Genomic DNA, 17974 nt, shown 5'->3' with positions numbered 1-17974 from the left:
GAAATCAGCTTGTTGCAGTGAACAGTCTGTAACATGGTCCCATTCCATTCCTAATCCTCTCTTGCATCTATTATCTTTATCTCTGTACCTCATTGCTTGATGAAAAATTATTTTTGGAGAACTGGTGGAATGAAATGCTGAGAGGCTGTTGAAGTGTCTGAAATTTGGGACATAATGTCAGGATGTAGTTGATTATGTTGCTAATTTTCTTATTACTTTCTTGCAGGGTTAATAGTGTATTTGGGAATGATGTTTGGAGCCTTCATCTGGGGAGGTCTGGCAGATAAAATGGGCAGAAGGTATTGTCTCATCATCGCCTTGAGCATCAATGGCGTCTTTATTATCTTCTCATCGTTTGTCCAAGGTTATGGCATCTTCCTGTTCTGCCGACTACTTTCAGGGGTTGGGTAAGTGAACTGCAGGACAACTAATTTAGTGCTATCAAGGTAAACATGCTGCACAGCCAGCCTGGATGTCCAAGCCCCTTTCTTCTCTTTCGCTTAGATGTCAATGCCAAGACTTGGGAAGATAACATGGAGTGACATTCGGATGCTAAAATGGAGAGAATATTGGGAGCACATTTGTAGGGTTCTAGGTGAAATGCAAGCCAGTGGACTAATTTGTCCCACATGATTATTATTTGATGTCCCAGATGGTGACTATGTGAGAATGGTTGGCGCATAGCTCAGCCAGCCAAGTGAGGAGTATGCCATCACATCTTCTCCGAGGATCATCAACTTGTTGCGGTGGAGAGGTTTGTGAGTTCCTGAGATGACGAGAGTGATGCTTCCGAAGTTTAGTTATCTGGTGCTTATCTCCTGGTAACGTCACCCATGGCAGTAAGGTCAAGGGAGAGATTCCAGATAAAAAAGCGACCCAACCAAGGCCTCAAAATTGGAGCTGGTGGAAGATGATGACGTATCACAGCAGCAGTGAAGGTGCAGGAAGGTTGTAGCAGTGAAGAGACCCAGCTGGTTTGCATTCCATGCCACTGGACCCTGACCCCAGTCTGTCATGGACTGTGTGGTGGCAGTCCTACACACATTAGACCAAGTCACACTCAGGCAATAGCCATTAAGGGAATCCATCCTCCAGAATATGTGGATCCCAGATTTACCTCTGCAGCCTCCTAAAGACACTGCCACCCTACCCAATAGACAAACCCTTAGGAGAACATCATACTCAACTCAAGTGATTGCTTTATGATGCCATCACAGAATTATATTGTAGGCATTAGGGAATTGGAGTTTACTGTTGACATTGCTAGCCTGCAGACCATGTGCCCATTTGCTCTTCCCTCCCATTGAATAAGGCCAACTCAACCCCTCCCACAATTATTTGCAGTTGTGCAATAATATAGTATAATGGAAGATCTGCTGTCTTCCCACCCAGTACTTTGAGGAATAATTGAGGAAGCATTGGTATGTGCATTTGGTTTATAAATTTATTCTGTAATAATTTTTAAACAACAGAAAATCTGATGTGGGGTAGGCAGAATCTGTGAAGGTACAAACAGAATTATTGTCACAGGTTGAAAACTTTTTATCAGAACCCTGAGTTGTAATGAAAGGTCATCAACGTAAAATGGTTCTTTCTCTACTAGAGGTACCTGACTTGCAAAGTACTCCTAATATCACCTGGTTTTATTTCAGATTTCCAGTATGTGGACTATATTTTTCCAATTATAAATTTGTTCACTTGATTCATGGCTATCCACAATTAAATAATTAAACCAATAATTGCATTAAAATTTTAACAACTTGTGCACAGTAGCTCATCTACTCTTACAGCCTCCTTCCCTCTGCAGTGCGAGCCTGGCCTGATTTATTTGCTGTCTAGTAACAATTGCTGAGGGAACTCTTCTAAATAATTTGGAGTGAGTGGTTCCATTTATCACTGATATTTATAAACCTGAATTTTTCAGCCCTTATCTCAACATTTGGAGATCTGTAACTGCTGTGACTTTATACTAAGCTAGTTTATCTTCAATGCAATAATCAGTGCTCTTCCATAGCTGAATAATGAATCTGAATATATTTCTACTTAATATGGCTGAGATGTGAGAAGTTGCCATGTTTCTAACTTGTAGCTCATGCTTAGAACTTTAACATTCCCTGGAGAGCCATAATACATGGCTATTAGTGTCACCAACTCATTGGAACCTTTCTGTGATTGTTATACATTTGATAGGGGGCTCAGGGCCACTATGAATCTGCCCTTGATGATGAAGGATCCTTCCCACCCTCCTCCCATCAGGGAGGAGGCTATGCAACATTCACGCTAGGACCACCAGACTCAAAAACAGTTATTTTCCCCAAGCAGTAAGGCTGATGAACACCTTCACCCACTAACCCACCCCACCACACTCCCAACCAGAACTACTTTATCATTTCCTGTCAGAGTCACCTTATGTACAGACACTCATACACCTAGAATAACTTTATGGGCATATAATCAATCAAGGTATATACACTATCTTATGTAATTATATTTATTGTTTTTTTATTATTATAGCATTATCTATCTTATTGTGTTTTTTTATGCTGCATTGGTTCAGAGTAACAACTATACCATTCTCTTTTTACAGTCGTATACTGGAAATGACATTAAACAATCTTAATTCTTCAACTTTGAATCTTGAAACAATGATGATTTCTTCATGGAATCTAAGATAGATTGTAACATGAGATAAAATCTATCTTAGATCCATGAAAATCACATTGACTTCAGCTCAAATTTACTTTGAACTCAACTTTGAGTTAAAGACTTCACTTTAGCTCAACTTCAACAAGTTGAACTAAATGGTCACCTTCTTTATTCTGTGTATTCTTCTGTGAGAACACAGGAAAATAGAAGCAGGAGTAGACCATCATGTCCCTAAAGCTTTTCCCACTATTCTGTATGATAATGGCTGATTTATGAAGACCTCTGCCCCTCTTCTGCTCCAGTTCCCTATACCTCTCAGTTTCTTGATCTTTCTGTGTTTTCCTGAAAACACAAATACCTAGGGTTTGCTAGGGAACAGAGTCTATCCCAACAAACCATGGACTTACACGTGTCTAATATCATTCAACTTCTTTAGAAAGTTTTATATTCTTGTCTTACACGTGTCTTACACGTGTTACACGTGTCTAATATCATTCAACTTCTTTAGAAAGTTTTATATTCTTGTTCCTCTAGTTCAGGGGTTCTCAAGCTTCTTTTATGCCATGGACCAATACCTTTAGGCAAGGAGTCTATGGACCCCAGGTTGGGGAACACTGGCTGGGAACAAGGTGTTTCTCTGAACAGTGTCAGTAGAGAGGGTTTGATGTGAAGATTGAGAATGTGCCAGAATCAGAATCACATCACTAACAGAAGTCCTGAAATTTGTGGTTTTGTGGCAGCAGTTCAATGCAATATATAAGTATTTAAAGTTATAATAAGGGAGGTTAAAAAATATAAATGTAGGAAAAAGAGACCAGAGTTTTGTCAACATCGGCAAGTTAATCTTGCATTCTGAAAGTTATTTTCTTTCTTCCTTCCCTCAGCATTGGTGGCTCCATCCCCATTGTCTTTGCCTACTTCTCTGAATTCTTGTCTCGTGAGAAGCGAGGGGAACACCTCAGCTGGCTCTGCATGTTCTGGATGATCGGCGGGATTTATGCTTCAGTGATGGCCTGGACCATCATCCCACATTATGGTGAGTCTGGTGAACAACTTCCCTTCACTTGGCCCACTCAGTAAGCAGGCAGGGTGTATTGTATAAATGGAATCTATATATTGCAATAAACACAAGAGATTTTGCACATGCTGGAAATCCGCAGCAACACTCAAAATGCTGGAGGAATTCAACAGATCTGGCAGCATCTATAGGAGGAAATAAACAGTCGATATTTCATTTTGAGACTTTGATTGCTGGTCTTGCCCCGAAGTGTTGACTGCACATTCCACACCATAGATGTTGCCTGACTTGCTGAATTCCTCCAGAATTTTGTGTGTGCTGCTCTATGTATCAGATATTGTTTAGACTGCATTTGGAGCATTGTGTGCAGTTTTGTTTACCCCATTCCAACAGGGCTGTGGAGGCTTCGGAGAGAGTGCAGAAGTTATTTACCAGGATGCTGCCTGGATTAGAGGGTATGAGTTCTTAGGTGGGATTGGACAAATGTGAATTGTTTTCTCTGAAGTGTCAGAGGCTGAGGAAGTTTCTAAAATTATGAAAGATGTAGATAAGGGAGACAGAATCTATTTCTCAGGGTAGGACTGTCTAATACCAGAGGACATGGATCGAAGATGACAATGGGAAGTTTAAAGGAGATGTATGGGGCAAGTTTTTTTTTACACGGAGGGTGGTAGATGCCCAGAACAGGCTGCTAGCGTTAGAGGTGCAAATAGTTAAGTGGCATTTAAGATGCTTTGAGATAGACACATGGATATGGAGGGATGGAAGGATGTGGATCAAGTGCTGGCAGAAGAGATTTAGTTTAATCTGGCATCAAGTTTTGTAAATACACCGTGGATCAAAGGGCTTGTTCCGATGTTGCAATGTTCTTTGTGTGTTCTATAAGTGTTTGTGGATGGTGCTCAAGTCTTTGGGTGTTTCAGGTCTTCCAACATCAGCCGCCCTCACCCCGGCAAACCCAACCAGGGTTGATCAGGCCCCGGCTTGTGTCCCAGCAACGCTGGTCCACAGGTTACACCTCTTGATCTATAGCCATCTGGAGGCTTGCTCAGCAGTCCTGATGGCTCTTTTCTTTGCAGGCTCCATAATACCAAGCGGAGAGTAGGTTCTTCAGAGTGAGCAGCCAGCAAAACCTTTGCACCCCACCTCTACAGGCTGGCATTATACCCTACGCCCCTGTCTCTGGCGCTGCTCTACCAGCTCCTGGTATCTGGCTTTCCTACATCTGAACACCCCCTCAATCTGGTCTTTCCAAGGCACTGTCAGTTCTACTATAACCACTTGCTCAGGGCTGGAAGTTTTTTCGCTCCAGATGACAAGAGGTGACAAAAATGATTTGTTATTAGTTTTGTGACACCCTTTTGGAGTACCCTGGGTGATGAAAACACCAGCTAATTTGTAACCAGTCCAAGCCAATGAGCCAGATACAAGTCTAGGTCAAATTTTCCTGTTTCGTAATGAACACGAATGAAGATGAGGACATTGAGTGAACTCTAATGTCAAAATGGGGTCTTTAATGTTGTACCTGAGAAACTAGAACAAAGTGCAACCATGAGCTTATTTTTAAGCAAAGGCTGGGGACCTGTCTCTTGCTATCTTTGTGCAGCACTGTACTACAAGTGAAGATTCTGCAATGTATACGTATACGACGCTGGAAGAACTCAGCAGGTCAGGCAGCATCCGTGAGAAAAGAGTAGCCAACATTTCAGGCCGAGACCCTTCATCAGGAATGGGGGAGAAGAGAGGGCCAAAGCCCAGTAATAGAGATAGGGGAGGGGGAAGGGCTAGAGGCGCCAGGTGGAAAACCAATCAGAGAAAGGATAAAGGGGGGAGGGGATAAGCATGAAAGAACTGTAGAGGTAAAGGAGCAGAAAGTTGAAAGGGGAGAGAGGCAGAGAGGGACCTAGGATAGGGGAGGGGGAGGGGGAGGGAATTACCGGAAATTGGAGAATTCAATGTTCATACCACCAGGCTGGAGGCTAACCAGATGGTAGATGAGGTGTTGCTCCTCCAACTTGAGTTTGGCCTCATCATGACAGTAGGGGAAGCCATGTATGGACATATCTAGATGGGAATGAAAGGCAGAGTTGAAGTGGGTGGCAACTGGGAGGTCCTGTCTATTGTGACGGACGGAACGAAGGTGCTTGGGGAGGAGGTAAAACCGAGCTGTGCGGGGTGTGGGAATTATGAGTTTTTTGGCTGAGGGAGGAAGGTGTCTGGAGTTGATGAGGGTGGAGTTGGTGTGGAAGATGGTAGATTGATGTTTTTTGATGGGGTCCTGTGGCAGGGGTAAGTAGGAGGAGGTGTAGGAGAGCTGCCGTTTGGCCTCAGTGAGGTAGAGGTCTGTCCACCAGACTACTATGGTACCACCTTTGTCTTACATTCTGCAACGTAGCCCTGGACCTCAGTGACTGATAACTAAATATGCGTTCGCAGATGTCATTCTAGGGCAGTGTGGGTCGTCAGGCTCCTATACCTCCCCATGAAGCTAGCATTGAGAAGAGGGCAAGTCCTGGGTAGTGAAGGTGTTTATGGCTGATGCCACCTTCTTGTAGTCCCACCTTTTCAAGATACAGTAGCTCAGTAGTGGGCTGGTGGCGCAGTGACATTAGCGCCGGACTCCGGAATGGAGGTTCCCAGTTTTGGATCCAGTCGGGTCATTCCCGATTACGCTTTCCATCCGTGCCGGTTTGAGTGTTGAGCTCACAACTCGACTTTGTAAAATAAAGAAAAATACTGCGAAAATATCTGTACGAGGAGTGGCGCGCCACACAGTCTCTCATTCTGCGTCTTGTAAGGTATGAAAATGGCCGACGCTGGCCTCTCAGGTCTGAATCGATGTCATCATCATCATCATCATCATCACCAGTGGTGGGGAGGTTTGTGCCTGTGATGGAGCTAGCTGAGTCAACACTCCTCCACAGCCTTTTGCAGTACTGTGGTTTGGAGGCTCCATAACAGGCTGTGATGCATGTCAGAATACTCTCCAACATAGGTACTTCTGTAGAAATTTACAAGAGTCCAGCTAAAATGCCAAGCTAAATCCATCCCTTCTGCCTACAAAATGTTCACACCCCTTCATTCTCTGCACATCCATCTACCTATCAAAGAATCTCTCAAGTGCCTCTGTTATATCCACCACCAATCCTGGAAGCACATTCCAGGGATGTCTCTTTTGAACTTACCCCTTCTTACCATGAATACATGCCCTATGTTATTAGACATTTTGGCTCTGGGAAAAAGGTACCAGCTGTCCAAACTATTCAAACTATCTATTAGACCTCCCCTCAGCCTCTGGTACTCCAGAGAAAGTCAAGTCACTTTTTAATGTCATTTCGACCATAACTGCTGGTACAGTGCATAGTAAAAATGTGACAACGTTTTTCAGGACCATGGTGTTACATGATACAGTACAAAAATTAGACTGAACTACGTAAAAAACAACACAGAAAGAAAAACTACACTAGACTACAGACCTACCCAGGACTGCATAAAGTGCACAAAACAGTTCAGGCATTACAATAAATAATAAACAAGACAATAGGACAGTAAGGTGTCAGTCAAGGCTCTGGGTATTGAGGAGTCTGATAGCTTGGGGGAAGAAACTATTACATATCTGGTCATGAGAGCCCAAATGCTTCGGTGCCTTTTCCCAGACGGTGTATGAGGGGTGAGTGGGGTCCTTCATAATGCCGTTTGCTTTGTGGATGCAGCGTGTAGTGTAAATGTCCATAATGGTAGGAAGAGAGACCTCGATGATCTTCTCAGCTGACCTCACTATCCGCTGCGGGGTCTTGTTATCCGAGATGATGCAATTTCCGAACCAGGCAGTGATGCAGCTGCTCAGGATACTCTCAATACAACCCCTGTAGAATGTGGTGAGGATGGGGTGTGGGAAATGGACTTTCCTCAGCCTTCGCAGAAAGTAGAGACGCTGCTGGGCTTTCTTTGCTAACCACCCAAGTTTTAACTTTATGGCCAAGCAGACTTCTACCTCCTTTTCCTCTCACCCCGAATAGTTAACACAACTAGCTGATCCCGCAAAATTGTGTTGAATTTTGTGGCATGGTAGTGTAGTGGTTAGCACAATGCTTTACAGTATGGGTTCAATTCCTGCTGCTGCCTGTAAGGAGTTTGTACGTTCTCCCCAAAACTGCAGGGGTTTCCTCTGGGTGTCCTGGTTTCCTCCCACAGTCCAGAGACATATTGATTAGTGGGTTAATTGGTCATTGTATATTGTCTCGTGATTAGTCTAGGGTTAAATTTGGGGATTGCTGGGCAGCACAACTCAAAGGGCTGGAAGGGCCTATTCCACACTGTAAGTTTATAAATAAATGAAAAATTTTAAATGAAGTCCATATCAAACTACCACGCACAGTGAACAGATGAAGAAGCAAAAAGTGAATGCTGGGGTTGGATTATACACATAGTGGCTAACTGGGCTCTTTCAGAGTGTAATTATGTGGCCTGAGTAAATGGCTGCAGCTGGAGGACCTCTAATGTGAGATTCGCTTATTACTGGTTGACGGTCTCCTGGGGGAGTGGAATGGAGAAATAGCTCCTCTAATGAAAAAATAAATCAGAGCAATAGCACATTTCTGTAAACTCAACAGTGTTGTATTATTTAAAGAGCTGGCAAGCAATCTGCCATTTCTCAGAAAATAGACTCTGGGGCTCTGTATCAAAGATGCCCAAAGCTCAAACCACAGGAGAACCCATCATAGGGTTTTTAGGGAGGGAAGCTGATGGTGAGAGACACAATTGATGGAATGTAAAAACAATCTGAATCCGGCTGTATTTATGGTTTTTAATGTAACTTTTATATTATATACAGGAAATGAGATTGGAGGCAGATACGCACTGAGATCGATTACATATGTTAAACATACATGTCAAACTCTGCTTTTGAAATTCAATTCCACTGGAAGTGAATTTCCCAGCCTAAATACAAACTGCACACATTGCTATATCATTGTTAGCTGCATGCAATGAAAGATGTATTTCACCCTCAGGATCTCTAGCTGCAGGAAACTCGTGAAGTAAAAAATATTGTTGTGTTGCTTCTCTCAGCTGGGGAATTGTCGAAGTTATTATTATTCTGCAATTGTATTGATTTAAAATTTATGGCACTGTGCAATCCATTCAACCCATGGTAATCCATCAGATGGAATCCCATATTCTACCTTTTGGTCCACGCCATGATATCAAGTATATATTTTTTTAGATGCTAAAGGATTCTTTGCTGCCTACACTTTTTCAGACCTAGCTCCCAAGCTCCCAGCATCCTTAGAAAAAAACTTTGTATCTCCTTCTTTCCCTTAATCCTTTTTCCGATTGCAAAGCTATGCCCTCCAGCTCTGCTGAGGGGAAACATTAATTCCTTCACTTAAATTTCCCCTTCAGCCTCCCTTGTTCCAAAAGAAAAAACCTCAGCCCAGCCAATCTTTCTTCATAACTAAAATTCTCTTGAGCTACTAACAACCTCTTCAATCTCTTTTTTTTTCACCCTCATTGGGATAAGCACGTCCTGCTTGTAAAGCAATGACCAGAACAGTACAGAGTGCTCCAGCTGTGACCTAACCAATGTTTTATACAATTTTAGTATTGTCTCTTTGATTTATTAAGACTTCGAGATATTTATACTTGTTTTCTTGTGATTATAAATCATGATGTGCCAAGTGTTACTGTGAACAGTAACCAGAAAGGATGAAGTTTTTTCAAAACAACAGATGCCAATTGTTCTTCACCTTGAACTGACATTCTCTTATTCTCATCACAAGCCACCTGACAAACTACCTCACACTCAGCAGCAGGAATATCACTGTAGAGCAAGCACTAAACCACAGTGTTAGCAACACTGTACTGCAACACGTCAAAACACCTCAATAATGAACAGCTTTTAAGGAAAAATGAAGAATGCATTTTAATCCTGTTATATTAAACCATATACAAAATCAGCATCAGCATGACCACAAGAATGGGGTAATTAACCTGACAGGATTTGATATTAAACAATGAAGCAAGTGAATAACACATAAGCCAATGCATTCTTTAAAAAGCAGAAGGCTACGTCGGAGGGAAGGGTTAGATTAATTTTAGGGTAGGTTATAGAGTTGGCACAACATCATGGGACAAAGGGCTGTAACTTTCCTTTAAGGACAGTGGATTGGAATTCAAAAGAATGAGGGGGGACCTCATTGAAGCCTATCAAATGTTGAAAGGCCTCAATAGAGTGTGCATGGAGAGGATGTTTCCTGTGATGGGGGAGTCCAGGAATGGAGGACTCAGCCTCAGAATGAAGGGGCATCCTTTCAGAACAGAGATGAGGAGGAATTTCTTTGGCCAGAGAGTGATGAATCTGTGGAATTCATTGCCACAGGTAGCTGGGGGGCCAGGTCATTGGGTATATTTAAGGCAGAGGTCGATGGATTCTTGACTAATCTGGGCATGACAGGATATGGGGAGAAGGTTGGAGTTTGGAGCCAAGAGAAAAATTGGATCAGCCTTGATGAAATCGTGGTGCAGATTCAATGGGCCAAATGGACCAATTCTGCTCCAATGTCTTCTGGTCTATGTTTTATGTTCAAAAAAAAAAAATCAGTGTTCCTGAGGTTCTAGTAACTTGCAGAGTAATATTTTGGGGAAGAATATGATGTTCTGCGTTGTGTCTTATATTTGAATCCAGTACAATTTGGAAGGAAAACCTTCCTGCCATTTGCAAGAATCCTGAATTAAACTATTCTCAAGGCAAACATAATAATAGTTGACTTAAATCAGGTTAAATTTTTAGATCTGTAGCATGCACCTTCATACCAGATGACGCACATGTTTACTGCCTCGATGCAGCGTCTCGACCCAAACATCGACTGTTTATTCCTTTCCATTGATGCCGCCTGACCTGCTGAGTTCCTCCAGCATTTTGTGCATGTTGCTCTGTTTTCCAGCATCTGCAGAATCTCTTGTGTTATATGATTCACTAAGCCGGAACTTGTACGGTTATGGGATCTGGTGAAGTTTGGTTTCCCATTACAGTGACCAACAGCTCACGAATACACAACCCTGCAGTTGCTCTCTGCAGGAGACAGTGTATCAGCATTGTCTCATATTTCTGCTGAAACTAAACTGACCTTTGAGGCTTCAAGGAGAAAGTTTCTTGTCCCTGTCTGGGTGTACTGCTCTGACTATAAGACCAAAAGACATAGGAGCAGTATTAGACCATTCAGCCCATTGAGTCTGCTAAAACATTCAGTTATGGCTAATTTATTGTCCCTCTCAACCCCATTCTCCTGTCTTCTCCCCATAACCTTTGATGCCCTTACTAATGAAGGGCCCATTAACCCCCACTCTAAGTATACCTAATGATGGTCTCCACAGAGGTCTGTGGCAATGAATTCCACAGATTCATCACCTCTAGCTAAAGAAATTCATCCTCATTTCTGTTCTATAGAGATGTTCTTCTATTCTGAGGCTGTGGCCTCTGGTCCTAGACACCCCTACTATAGGAAACATCCTCTCCATGTCCACTCTTTACTGAAAACAATTTTGCATTAAAGGCAGGCATATATCAGCAACTATTCTGCACATCAATTGCACTCATTTGAGTGTTTTTAAATAATTATTTCTACTTCTTCCAAGTGGGAAACATGGAAAATTTACCCACAGCAAAGTACCATGAACAGTAGGTGGTAGGGTGGTGGTCGCTTTATTCAACAGATGATGGTAAATATGTACAATGTTTTTATCTGGACGTGATAATGGTACATGGCAAAGAAGGGAAGGAATTCAAATCTTTTCACAAAGGGGCTTATTTTGCAGCTTGCCAGGAACATCGTGGCTCAGAATGGGACAGGGTCTGGTGCAGGCTGACAAGAATAACTCCAGCAATGAAAGGGTTAATGTACAGTAGTGTGCAAAAGTCTGCAATGTGAAGGTGCTTTCAAAAATAATGAAATGAAAAGTTTCTAAATATCAAAAAAAACTATTAAGAGCAGTAAACAATTAAAAAAAAACTAAATCAAATCGATATTTGGCATGACCACTTTTTGCTTTTAAAACTGCGTCACTTCACTTAGGTACAGAGTCGTTCAGTTTTATAAGAAAATCAGCTGGTAGGTTGTTTTAAGCATTTTGCAGAACTTGCCACAGTTCTTCTGCAGACATTGGCTGTCTTGCTTGCTTCTGTCCCTTCAGGAAATCGCAGACGGGTCAGGGCTCTGTGGAGTTCCTACTATCTGAAACTATTTAAAATACGTTTGATTAAGGTTTAATACTATAGTTTAACCATATAAAATAAGACTTTTGCACAGTACTGCATGAGGAGCACCTGAAGGGTCTGGCCTTATATGCAGTGGAAAGACCATAAGATCATAAGATATGATCTCTAAGCCCCAATCTTTTTCCTTCTCCCTGTATTCCTTCAAGCCCTGACTAATCAAGAATCTCTCAACCTCTGCCTTAAATATGCCCAATGAAATGGCCTCCACAACCACCTAAGGTAATGAATTCCACAGATGCACCACTCTCTGGCTAAAGAAATTCCTCTTCATCTCTGTTCTATGTGCATGTCCTTCTATCCTGAGAGGCGAACGCATTGAAATCTACTGATACCAAAAGACCTGAACAGGGTGGACTTGGAGCAGATACTTCTGTTAGTGGAAGGATTAGGATCTTAGGGCACAGCCTCATAATAAAAGGACATCACTTTAAAACAGAGTTTGGTGAATTCATGGAACTCCTTGCCACGGATGTCTAGGGAGGCCAAGTCATCTGGTACATTTAAAGTGGTGCTTGATAGGTTCTAGATTAGTCAGGGTTCCAAAGGTTACCAGGAGAATGGGGTTAAAAAAATCCACGATTGAATGGCAGGGAGGATTTGATGGGCCATATGGCCTAATTCTGATTTTATATTTTTTGATTGTATGTAATGAGGTGCAGAATGTTTGCATTGTGTTATTGTGAGTGCCGGCACTATACAGACCAGCCTGGATGGTTTTTACTTGGATCACAGTATTTAAGTTGTACAAGTCGGTAGCAGAAGGAATGGGAAGACAGCAAGACCGGCTGGAGTATGGATTTAGATGTAAATGATGGCAGAGCTTGGCTCTCCTTGAATCTTATTTGCAGGAATTCATTGCCAGCAGGACAGAATTTTCTTGTTGGCTGAATTAAATCATTTCCAAGGTCTTGTTACTTATTTGATAACTGGTGACTGAACTCCTACATATTATTTATAGCGTTTCAAGCATGTTTACCATTAGTTTGCATAAATTGGAATTTGTCTAAATGAGCACTCAAAACACCATTGATTTTCAGCTGTTCCTGTTATTACCGCAATTTGAAGATAAATCACAGCAAGGAGATATATGTCCTCAGCTCACAACACAGTGCATTTAATTTTTCCTGGTTTACTTAAACTTAGTTGAGTGTGGATCTATGCCAATTGCTTGACATGTGGCAGACATTCAGTGTTTCCTCTGCTGCTGCATTACTTTGGAAGGCTACGGTCTGAGACCAGGCAGATCAACAGTTCAGCACGACCTGGATGGGCCAAAGGGCTTGCTTCTGTGCTGTAGTGTTCCGTGAGTCTACGACTATAAGAATTGAAGAATTAGAAGCAGGAGGCTTGTCGGGCTGTAAAGCACTGTGGATGTAGACCAGCAAGGATGAGGGATTTTGGGCCCCCTCAAGTCAAAGAGACCCCCAGGCCCGTGCCAGCTGGAGGCACAAGGTAGGTGAGTCTGCAAGTCTGGAGTTTTCAGTCCTGTCATTGCCGAGTCCTGGGATTGATACCAAAGATTGAAACTTGGTTGATCGGAAGTCCAGAAATTGATCTCCAGTGGCCATGGCCCCAAGTCTGAAAGTTCATGTCCACTGCGAAAGTCGGAGGCCTTATATCCACAAGACTATGTGTGCGTGGGAGGCTGGGAGTCCAGGGGCAACCTGTCCTAGGTTGGAAGGTTGTCTGTGTGTGTGAGAGGGTGGATGGATGTTTTACTGTTGCTGTTTTGTTTTGTTGTTGTCGTCACTGAAGGTAAGCATGCAGGTACAGGAGGCAGTGAAGAAAGTTAATGGCATGTTGGCCTTCATAACAAGGGGATTTGAGTATAGGAGCAAAGAGGTCCTTCTGCAGTTGTACCGGGCCCTGGTGACACCACACCTGGAGTATTGTGTGCAGTTTTGGTTTCCAAATTTGAGGAAGGACATTCTTGCTATTGAGGGAGTGCAGCATAGGTTCACGAGGTTGATTCCCGGGGATGGTGGGACTGTCATATATTGAAAGATTGGAGGACTGGTCTTGTATACACTGGAATTTAGAATGCTGAGAGGGGATCTGATTGAAACAGATAAGATTATTAAGGGATTGGACACACTAGAGGCAGGAAACATGTTCCTGATGTTGATAGAGTCCAGAACCAGAGGCCACCGTTTAAGAATAAGGGGAAAGCCATTTAGAACAGAGTCGAGGAAAAACTTTTTCACCCAGAGAGTTGTGGATCTATGGAATGCTCTGCCTCAGAAGGCAGTGGAGGCCAATTCTCTGGATGCTTTCAAGAAAGAGTTAGATAGAGCTCTTAAAGATAGCAGAGTCAAGGGATATGGGGAGAAGGCAGGAACGGGGTACTGATTGTGGATGAGCAGCCATGATCACATTGAATGGCAGGTCTGGCTTGAAGGGCCAAATGGCCTACTCCTGCACCTATTGTCTATTGTTGTCATCCTGCAGAAAATGGTGGGCTGGTTATGTTGGAGCCGAAATCTGTCTTGACCCTTGTGGGCTGCCCCCAGCACATCCTTAGATTGTGTTGGTTGCTAACTTAAATGACATATTTCAATGTATGTTTCAATGTACATGTGAAAGATAAATGAATTAGAAGCTGAACTTGAGAGGAGGCTTAACAGCCCTTGAATCTGTTCTATAACTCAATCTGTTCATAGCTGATCCTGCCTGATCTGCATATCCATTGTATTTTGAGTTCCAGTGACTACAGTTTTGCTTCTCTGGAATGACTGAACATTCCCTGGGACAGAGAATTCCAGAGGTTCAGAATGCTATGAAGGAAGAGATTTCTTTTCACCTGAGTCGCAAAAGGTCAGCTGCTGAATCTTGGGAGTGTGCTTCTTGGTCGAAGCTTCTCCAATCTAAGGAAGCAATCCCTCTCAGGTTCTTCAGTGTGGCAATGAGACATCCACGGTCATAGGGAGTGATGTGTTCTGGGCCTCGGCCAATGACTACCATCCCTCTGGGCACCAGGACAACCACCTTCCACCTTCTAAAGTTATGCATGCAAATGAAGCTGGACTGACCATGCAGGATGATTAAAAGGAAATTGAACATGGGCAAAGTGTTGGCACATCCATCACTCAATGGTCACCAAGGTGCTGTAAAATTACATTCAGACCTAGAACCATAATTCATTGGTTCATAAATAAGATTTTTTGCTTTCTTGCAGATTCCCTTACTTAATGCAAAGCTGCCACTTACACACAGTGACCACTTTATTTGTTACCTTCTGTACCTAATAAAGTGGCCACTGAGTGCATGTTTGTGGTCTTCGGCTGTGGTAGCCCATCCACTTCAAGGTACGACGTGTTGTGCTTTCAGAGATGCTCCTCTGCACACCACTGTTGTAACGTGTGGTTATTTGAGTTACTGCTACTTTCCTGTCAGATTGAACCAGTCTGGCCATTCTCCTCTGACATCTTTCATTAGCGAGGTATTTTTGCCCACAGATCTGCCACTCATTGGATGTTGTTTTTTTCTGTTTTTTTACCCCATTCATTGTAATTCTGGACTGTTGTGAATGAAAATCCCAGGAGATCAGCAGTTTGTGAAATACTCAATCCACCCCATCTGGCACCAACAATCACTGAAGTCAAAGTTACTTAGATCACATTCCTTTCCCCTGGTCTGAACAATAATTGAACCTCTTGACCATGTCTGCATGCTTTTATGCATTGAGTTGCTCCCACATGATTGGCTGATTAGGTGCTTGCAATAATGAGAAGGTGTACAGGTTTACCTAATAAAGTGGCATAGAAAGTTTGTGAACCTGGTAGAACTTTTTCTATTTTCTTCATAAATATGACCTAAAATGTGATCACATGTTCACATAAATCGTAAAACTAGATAAAGAGTCCCCAATTAAATAAGTAACACAAAATTACACTTGTTTATTTATTTATTGAGAAAAAATAACCAATATTACATGTATTTGTTGGAAACAGTATATGAACCTTTGCTTTCTGTAACTTTTGTGGCCCCCTTGTACAGCAATAACTTCAACCAAATATTTCTGGTAACAGTTGATCAGTCCAGCACATCAGCTTGAAAGAATTTCAGGCCATTCCTCTTTACAATACAGCTTCAACTCTGGGATGTTGGCATGCTTTCTTGCATGAACTGCTTACTTCAGGATTTTCCACAACATTTCTACAGGAGTAAGGTCAGGACTTTGACTTAGCCACTCCAAAACACGGTTTTCTTCTTTTTAAGCCATTCTGTTGTTGATTTATTCTTGTCTTTTAGGACATTGTCTTGTTGCATTTTTCAACTTCTATTAAGCTTCATGTGATGGACTGCTACCCTGACATTCTGCTGTAAAACGTCTTAAGACAATTTGGAATTAGTTGTTCCTTCAATGATTGCAAGCTGTCCAGGCCCTGAGGCAACAAAGCAGCCCCAAACCATGATGCTCCTTCCACCATGTTTCACAGTTGGAATAAGCTTGTAGTGTTGATATGCAGTGCCCTTTTTCCTCCAAACATAGCAATGTGAATTTCTACCAAAAAGTTCAATTTCTGTCTTATCTGTCCACAGAACACTGTCCCAGGAACATTGTAGAACATTCAGGTGGACCTTTGCAAACTTGAGATGTGCAGCAATATTTTTCTTTGGAGAGCAGTAGTTTCTTTGGAGTGTCTTCTATGCTGTCCTACGAACACCATTCTTATTCATCTTTTTCTTATAGTGGACACATGAACAGAGACTTTAGCAAGTTCTAGAGATTTCTGCAGGTCTTTTACTGTTACTCTTGGGTTCTTTTTCACCTCCTTCAGCATTGCATGTTGTGCTCTTGGTGTGATCTTTGCAGGATGTCCACTCCTAGGGAGAGTAGCAACAGAATCGAGTTTCCTCCATTTGTAGACAATTTCTCTTATTGTGGGCTGATGAACACTTGGGTTTTCAGAAATGCTTTTGTAGTTTTTTTTTCAGCTTCATACATCTTTATTATGGTTCCTCTAAGGTCCTCTGAAAGTTGTTTGGGTCGAGGCATGGTGCACATAAACAGACCTTTCTTTATAAGGGCAGACTCTGTCAGTAACCTGACTTTGTGTGTCTTTTTATAGGGCAGGGCACCCCTACAACCCACACTTCCAATCTCATCTCATTGGAAGGAAGACCTGACTCCAACCAGCTTTTGTAGAAGGCATTACCCCAGAGGTTCACATACTTTTCCCAACAACTACATGTAATATTGGATCTTTTTTCTTAATAAATAAATGAACAAGTATAATGTTTTTGTGTTATTTGTTTAATTGTGTTTTCTTTATCTAGTTTTAGGATTTGCATGAAGATCTAATCACATTTTAGGTCATATTTATGCAGAAATAGAGAAAATTCTACAGGGTTCACAAACTTTCTAGCACCATTGTACCTTTGAACAAAATGGCTAGCCATCTATTTCAGAAGTTAGTCATGTATTGTCCAGGCCAGGTAAAGATGGCTGTTTACCTTCCTTTGTAGAATAGTGGTAAACCACAATGCAATATTTTCACTCATTTGTTTCATCAAATAAATTTAAATTTTCTTAACTGATAGGATATGACTTCACTCCTCCACATTACTAGCTGAGTTTAATTGGACCAACTCAATAGAATATGACTGAAATCATAATTAAATTCAGTCTGTCAGTTGATTAATCTGTTTGCTTGAGCAGCAAGCCTAATACGCTCAGAGGTGTCAAATCTGAGCTTTGGGTCTGCTAGGCACAGACACAGACAGATGCAACACACACACACTCACAGATACGCACAGATACACACAGACAAGCTTAGGCACAGACACAGACAGATGCAACACACACACACTCACAGATACGCACAGATACACACAGACAAGCGTAGGCACAGACACAGACAGATGCAACACACACACACTCACAGATACGCACAGATACACACAGACAAGCGTAGGCACAGACACAGACAGATGCAACACACACACACTCACAGATACGCACAGATACACACAGACAAGCGTAGGCACAGACACAGACAGATGCAACACACACACACTCACAGATACGCACA

At 42.3% G+C, this 17974-nt stretch overlaps 1 protein-coding gene across 3 annotated transcripts in view; it reads left to right on the top strand.

The window, feature by feature from the left end:
* Positions 1 to 17974, top strand: part of LOC132382364 (synaptic vesicle glycoprotein 2B-like) — a 68484-nt gene that overhangs the window by 24303 nt on the left and 26207 nt on the right. For 2 of the 3 annotated variants that reach the window (XM_059952484.1, XM_059952483.1), the window contains exons 2-3: positions 227 to 407; positions 3531 to 3682. The exons of the other annotated variant lie outside the window; for it this stretch is intronic. In XM_059952484.1, coding sequence (XP_059808467.1) covers positions 227 to 407; positions 3531 to 3682 — 333 coding nt within the window. The remainder of the gene's footprint in view (positions 1 to 226; positions 408 to 3530; positions 3683 to 17974) is intronic. 3 annotated transcript variants of the gene reach the window in all.

The sequence above is a fragment of the Hypanus sabinus genome, chromosome 28 (genome assembly GCF_030144855.1).
Source record: "Hypanus sabinus isolate sHypSab1 chromosome 28, sHypSab1.hap1, whole genome shotgun sequence".
Classification (NCBI taxonomy): Eukaryota; Metazoa; Chordata; class Chondrichthyes; order Myliobatiformes; family Dasyatidae; genus Hypanus; species Hypanus sabinus.
Note: the sequence above shows the minus strand (reverse complement) of the source record. Positions and strands in the feature narration are given on the sequence as shown.